The sequence below is a fragment of the Phytophthora ramorum genome (genome assembly GCF_020800215.1).
Source record: "Phytophthora ramorum isolate Pr-102 chromosome Unknown Phyram_PR-102_s0024, whole genome shotgun sequence".
In the NCBI taxonomy this organism is placed as follows: Eukaryota; Oomycota; class Peronosporomycetes; order Peronosporales; family Peronosporaceae; genus Phytophthora; species Phytophthora ramorum.
This window is the reverse complement of record NW_027150670.1, coordinates 429,625-436,065: the sequence shown is the minus strand read 5'-3', so window position 1 is coordinate 436,065 and position 6,441 is coordinate 429,625. Positions and strand designations below refer to the sequence as shown.

General features: G+C 57.7%; 4 protein-coding genes across 4 annotated transcripts; 1 reads left to right on the top strand and 3 right to left on the bottom strand.

Annotated features, from left to right (window-relative positions):
- Nucleotides 1-401: 401 nt before the first annotated feature.
- On the bottom strand, nucleotides 402-2,099 carry KRP23_15081 (uncharacterized protein; the record flags this gene model as incomplete). The annotated part of the gene is made up of 4 exons (XM_067885979.1): nucleotides 402-1,042; nucleotides 1,201-1,499; nucleotides 1,667-1,916; nucleotides 1,997-2,099. The coding sequence occupies 4 exons, from the start codon at nucleotides 2,097-2,099 to the stop codon at nucleotides 402-404; spliced, it is 1,293 nt and encodes a 430-aa protein (XP_067736976.1).
- Nucleotides 2,100-2,245: 146 nt separating this feature from the next.
- On the top strand, nucleotides 2,246-2,675 carry KRP23_15080 (uncharacterized protein; the record flags this gene model as incomplete). Its single annotated transcript, XM_067885978.1, has 3 exons — nucleotides 2,246-2,338; nucleotides 2,403-2,480; nucleotides 2,550-2,675. The coding sequence occupies 3 exons, from the start codon at nucleotides 2,246-2,248 to the stop codon at nucleotides 2,673-2,675; spliced, it is 297 nt and encodes a 98-aa protein (XP_067736975.1).
- Nucleotides 2,676-2,802: 127 nt separating this feature from the next.
- On the bottom strand, nucleotides 2,803-4,258 carry KRP23_15079 (Fumarate hydratase, mitochondrial; the record flags this gene model as incomplete). The annotated part of the gene is made up of 3 exons (XM_067885977.1): nucleotides 2,803-3,108; nucleotides 3,177-3,323; nucleotides 3,401-4,258. 3 exons carry the CDS (start codon nucleotides 4,256-4,258, stop codon nucleotides 2,803-2,805), a joined length of 1,311 nt encoding a protein of 436 aa, XP_067736974.1.
- A 690-nt stretch (nucleotides 4,259-4,948) lies between these two features.
- Nucleotides 4,949-6,316, bottom strand: KRP23_15078 (Protein NLRC3; the record flags this gene model as incomplete). Its single annotated transcript, XM_067885976.1, has 2 exons — nucleotides 4,949-5,033; nucleotides 5,103-6,316. 2 exons carry the CDS (start codon nucleotides 6,314-6,316, stop codon nucleotides 4,949-4,951), a joined length of 1,299 nt encoding a protein of 432 aa, XP_067736973.1.
- Nucleotides 6,317-6,441: the final 125 nt, after the last annotated feature.

Below are 6,441 nucleotides of genomic sequence, written 5' to 3'. Positions count from 1 at the left end.
CTGGTGTTGATGTCGTGTCAGTTTCAGTTGCTCAAGTCGGAAGAAGAGCAGATCAGGTGGATATTCGTGGGTAGATTAGGTCACCACGTATTTATTGCGGCCGACACGTACTCGAAGCCTCTTGTGCCTCCTTTCGGAGGTTTCAGGTGGGGTGGAGAGTGCTCCCGGGGAGTGTTCTTCAGAGTGCTCTTGGTGTTCTTGGCTGTTGCTGAAAAGCGGCGCCGAGGGTTAACCAGGACACCTGTTGAACGCCTCGGGGCGTCGGCAGATACTGAAGTCCTGGAGATACTGTGTGGAGTTCTTGCTGCAATTTGCTCGGACCATGAAACGCTCCAGACATACCACAATCAATCAATGCATTGCAGACGTAAGTAGTACAAGGTCAACACGAAAGATAAAGATCAAAACAATTTATGGCCTACTGGGGTTAAAGTCCACGTCATGTTCGCATTACGGGAGCTGGCGGTAGGGATCTGAGCCCTGCGAATTCTGCTGCGCGCCTGTGGGCACCGTGGCTGCTCCGCCTTGTGCGAACTGCTGCTGCTGCTGCTGCTGCGCATCATCTGCATGTTCATCATCTGAGGCTGCGCCATCATGTTCATCTGCGGCTGCATCATCATCATTTGCTGCATCTGCGGCTGGCTCATGCCCTGCATCTGCATCTGCATGTTCGGGTACATTTGCTGCTGCATGGCCGCCGAGCCGTCCGTGAGTTGGGGCTGGTGCATGTTCATGCTCAGCTGCATCATGCCACCAGACACGTTCTGCATCTGCGGCTGGCCTTGCATCGGCATGGCCATCACGGGCGTGGACTGGTCGACACCCCGCGCCTTCTGCAGGTCGTTCAGGGTCCGCTTCTCCGCCGGGTTAGCCGACAGACTCTTCTTCTTCTCGCTCGCAAGAGAGCTCAAGTCCACGATGTTGTTCTCCGGCAGGAGGTTGGTGCGGAACGCATCGGCTTGCTGGGGTTGCGACTGCGTCTCGTCGTCCGAGGTCATGGCCGGAGCGCTGCCATCAAAGATCGACTGCTGTGTGGGAGCAGCTTTGGACAGGCGCCGCAGCGAAACTCAGGCCGGCAAGGTCTTGCAGAGGGTTCTGGCTTGGCGACGCGTCGAAGACGGACGGCTGCACTTCCTGTGCAGGCAGTCCAGTAGTGGCCGGCTGCGCATCCAAATCCACACCCAACAAGTCCACACTCACTGCTGCCTTCTTGCTGCTGCGTTTCTTGGCCTTCCTCGTGCTCTCCTTCTCCGACGCAGACTCGTCCGTGGACGCCCACCGACTGCCGACGCGCGCGCGACTTCTTGCTGGATTTGTCCTTCTTGCTCTTCTTCGCCTTGGACTTCTTCACCACCTTCTCTTCCTCAGCAGGTGGCGGCGGGAGCTTGGCCGGGTCGAACGAGAACGCATAGTCCGCCGACGGCTTCTTCCTGCTCTCCTCCTCACTCTCACTCTCCGAGTAGAAGCCGCTGTGCTTCTTGGCCTTACTCTTCTTGTGGCTGCGTTCGTCCTCCGTCTCAGACTCGAGATCGACAACTCACCTCACTCTCACTCTCGCTCTGCTGTTTCTTCCGGCTCTTCTTACTCTTCTTGCTCTTCTTCTCCTCGTGCTTCTTCTGGCATGGCGTCCCTTGGCATGATGATGTCCATGATCGTTCGAGCTCACACTCTTCGGCTCATAGGGTTTGGACCCGTTGCCATAGTCCGAATAGGCCTTGGGTCTCTCCTGGCAAAGTCGTTCTGGTAGCCGCCTCCACTGCCGCTGTAGCCGCCACTGACCCCGCCACCAGTCGACGAGCTGCGGATATCCGCCATCCAATTGGCGCGACCATCATTCCGCGGCATCTGCGGCGCGTAGTGGTCCGGGATGGAGTCGCTCGTGGGCCCACGCGCCAGCTTTCCTCCGTACTCGATGACTTTCCCGCCCAACCATTGGCCGCTCTCCAGGATCTTGCTCTTCCAGTCGCCAGCGCCGTCTACAGCCACGAGCTGCCACCGTAGGAGCCGCCAGACGCATAGGGCGCGCCGAAGCGGTTGCGGTCGTGGAAGTTGCCGCTGGACGAGAAGCTGGAGCCCTCGACGGACTTCTGCATCCACATGATGGGCCAATTGAGCTCTTGGTGATCAGTCGGGAAATGATCTTCTCTCCCTATCGATTAGGTTCCGATCTGTTTAGAGAGGGTTTCAGCCAGTGACATGGCATAAGTTTTTTGTTGTTGAAAAAGTTCAGCTTTAAATTATTCTAATGGACGAGCGCTGGATGGAGGGCGAGGACGCGGCGGAAGAGGAGCTGCGCCTGCTGGAGGCCATGGCCAACGTCTCCACCTCCATGCAGCAGGTAGGAATGGCGTCATTTATGCTACAGCATTTGCAGTTGACACATTTTGTGGGTTTTGTGACAGTTCAATCAGGTGCTGGGCAAGCTCAATCGACAAACTGTAGAGCTCTCGAAGGAATTGGGCACAGCTGAGCGGCAACTGGTGCGCGGCAGTGAAGGTGGGGGATCTGCAGAGAAAGAAATGTCTGAAATGTGCCATTGGTGTCTGCAGAACGCGCTGTACTTGCCTTTCCAAGCAGCAATTTATGAGATGCAGAGCAACAACAGAAGGACGTCGCAGTCAGTGCTGACGGCGACTGCAGTGGCCACGCCCGACGCCCAACGGACAGAACTGTGAGGCAGATCCACCGGTCCTGTAGCTTTTTCGAGCAATGAGAGCACTTGACCGTTGTAGTTTTTCTTTGTTTTCTTTACACAACTGCATTGGTACGAGCCTGCAGCGCACAGAAGACTTGACGTGCCACTTAGTTGGGGCCCACCATGTCCTCGGGGCGCACGAAGCGGTCGAACTCGTCGCCCGTCAGGTAACCCAGCTTGATGACGGTCTCACGCAGCGTGGCGCCGTCCTGGTGCGCCGTCTTGGCCACCTTGGAGGCCTTGTCGTAGCCGATGTGCGGGTTGAGGGCCGTCACGAGCATGAGCGAGTTCTTCATGAGCTGGTCGATCTTCTCGCGGTTGGCCTCGATGCCCACCACGCAGTTGTCCGTGAAGGCGCCGCAGCTGTCGCCAATGAGGCGGATCGACGACAGCAGGTTGCTGATCATCACGGGCTTGAACACGTTGAGCTCGAAGTGGCCGTTGGACCGCCCACCGTCACCGCGACGTGGTTGCCCATGACCTGCGCGCAGACCATGGTGATGGCCTCGCACTGCGTGGGGTTCACCTTGCCCGGCATGATGGACGAGCCGGGTTCGTTGGCGGGGAGCGTGAGCTCACCCAGGCCGCTGCGCGGGCCCGAGCCGAGGAAGCGGATGTCGTTGGCGATCTTCATGAGCGAGCAGGCGATGGTGTTCATGGCGCCGCTGGCCTCCACGACGGCGTGTGGCCGCCAGCGCCTCGAACTTGTTGGGCGCCGTGACGAACGGCAGCTTGGTCTCGTCGGCGATGATCTTGGCGATCTCGGCGTCGTAGCCCTTGGACGTGTTGAGGCCCGTGCCGACGGCCGTGCCGCCCAGCGCAAGCTTGCACAGGTTGGGGAGCACGCGCTCCACGCGCTGGATAGAGCGCGATCTGCTCGCGGTAGCCCGAGAACTCCTGGCCCAGAGTGAGCGGCGTGGCGTCCTGCGTGTGCGTGCGGCCGATCTTGATAATGTCGTCGAACTCCGTCACCTTGGCGTCCAGCGCCGCGTGCAGCTTGTGCAGGCCTGGCAGCAGCACACGGTGGATCTCCTGCACGGCGGCGATGTGCATGGCCGTGGGGAACGAGTCGTTGGACGACTGGCCCATGTTGACGTGGTCGTTCGGGTGCACGGGCGCCTTGCTGCCCAGCACGCCGCCCGCCAGCTCAATGGCGCGGTTCGAGATGACCTCGTTCGTGTTCATGTTGGACTGCGTGCCCGAGCCGGTCTGGAACACGACGAGCGGGAAGTGGTCGTCCAGTCGGCCGGCGATCACGTCGTCGGCGGCTGCGATGATCTTCTCGGCCACCGAAGCGTCCAGCTTGCCCTGCTCCAGGTTGTACCTGGCCGCGCACTTCTTGACCACGCCAAAGGCCTTGATCACGGGCAACGGCATGCGCTCGCGCTCGCCGCCAATGGGGAAGTTCTCGAGACTGCGCTGCGTCTGCGCGCCCCAGTACTTGGAGTCGTCTACCTGCACTTCACCGATCGAGTCCGTCTCGACGCGGAACGTGCTGGCGGCGCGCACCGCCTTGACGGTCATGCGGGCCGAGGCTGCGGCTTTTCCCACGGCGGACAGCATGGGATCTCGGGAGCTCTTGGAGTCTGACGTGGTTGGGAAGTGAGGAGCGATCCTGGCCGCAGGTTTTGGGATTCGGTTTCAAGATGCAAATTGCAATGTGACTAGTGGGCTTTTGGTCTTTGGGAGTGCCCATCAAGAGAGATCCTGACCAGGTAAAACGCGCGTCTCCGATGTAGCGGGATATACAGGTTGTGTTGTATAGAAGTGATTTGACATAGTGAAGGGGAAAAGATACTGCCAGATCGAGTTTGGAAAGTGATACTGAAGATGGGGAGATATTGGATTATTGACTTCTAGAGGGATGTTAAAGACACAGCAAGAGTTGAAGTTGTTCTTGCGCGTGGCATCCGCCAACAGAAGCGGGGTGGCTATTTGTGGGGATTGGGTGTTATTCCCTTGGCTTGTTTCTCTGAAGTTGCTTGAGTGAATAGTGCTCTCGCCTGCTGATGCACCAAAGCGCGTCGACGGCACCCTGTCCGATGCACCTCCAGCTTCTGTTTGCGCTGCTTTTTTTCTAGCTCGTAGTCATCGCCATGGTCTGCACGCAGTCGAGCATTGAGACTTGACACGCGATCGCTTGTGCTGGAGCGGCGGTGTGCTGTCATCAATTCCACGTGAACGAGCGTTCGATTTTGCTCCACATGGTCCATGAATTGTTCCATGTGTGCTGCCCACAGCTAGCAAAGCGGCCTAAAAGCAACACTCGGAGCTGAGGGTGAGTTGCGATTGCTGGGAACAATGACAACAGACCATCGAGAGTGAAATCGTTGCCGGACTGGACGAGAAAGGAGACAAGTCAGCAATGAAGCGGTACACAAATCAGTCAGGGGGCATCAAAACGTACCAGATCCAGTCGATACAACTGCAGACAGCGCTGCAACATGCGCACGTGCACATGAATGCTACGGTTCCCGAAACTGTTGCGCTGCAGGTCGAGAGCCTCGATTCGTCCACTCCAAGCGATACCGGAGACCAGTACGCCCCCATGATGTCGTCGAGTCCACAGTTTGCAAGCGATAGGGACGTCAGCAGGGCGTAGTTGGCCAACGTGTAATGCAAAGCGCTCCCTGTGCGTGGTTTGATCCCTTCGAGACCGCTCTCTGGGGTTAGCTGGGTTGGATTGGCAATGTCAACAGTCTTTAGAGCTGTCGTAGGCACCCGAAGCAGCTCACTCAGCGCGCGAAAGCCACCGTCCCCGATGTTGTTGTCCACAAGAGACAATGTACGCACACTACGATTCGAGCGAAGTCCACGTAATATACGCCGCGTGCCTTCTTCCGGTAGTGCATTGTCCTCAAGTCTCAACTCCGTCACCGAGTGGCTGCTACGCAGCGCAGCGCCGAGAGAATCTGCTTCAGCAATGGTCAGCACGATGTGTTTGAGATGGCAAACCTCGAGAGACAGCGACGACAACTTGACCTGCACGATAACCTCGCGAAGTACCTCGCGTTCTATCGCAGCTCTGTTCCTGCGTAGATAGAACTCCATTCTCGTCCGATACAGCATTGCCGTTGGGTCATCGTCGTCCTGATTGTTCGCCACTTGAACTGCAGTGACACTCGAGTCCTTCATGGCGCCAGCCAACACCTTTAGCCCCTCAGCCGAGAGATCGTTGCCTCTCAGGTCGACGTGCAAATCTCGTGTCTTGGCAGCTTGTAGCATTGCACTGAGAGCCTCCGCTCCGTCGTCGTCAATCTGGTTGTCTGCCAGACTGAGGTGGCGCAGCGTCGAGTTGGTGCCAGCTCGGAAGAAGGCGACCCACTCCGTCAACGCCTCGCTCGTCAACTCGCAGTCCGCCAACACCAACTTGTTGACTGCATTGTTCTTCATGAGAGACGTCGCTAGACAAGCGGCGCCATGCTCACCCAGTCGGTTCCCGGTCAAATCCAAGTGGGTGACGGTCGAGTTGGTCTCCAGGAAGTCTGCGAGCTGCACCGCCAGACTGGGCGTCACTCCAGAGCGACGCAAATCCAAGGTTCCCACCTTTGGGTCTTCATTCACGCGCTGCAAGACCTCAGCCAGTGATGTCGCGTCCAACTTGGCATTCTCCTGCACCATCGTGAATCTGCGTGTCGGTTCGCGAGCATAGCTTTCGTCCCGTAATAAAAAGGGTCAACAGCATACTAAAACTACGTTATCACTTAAATAGGGACATAGAAGATCTGTGTCAAAAGCTCAAGATA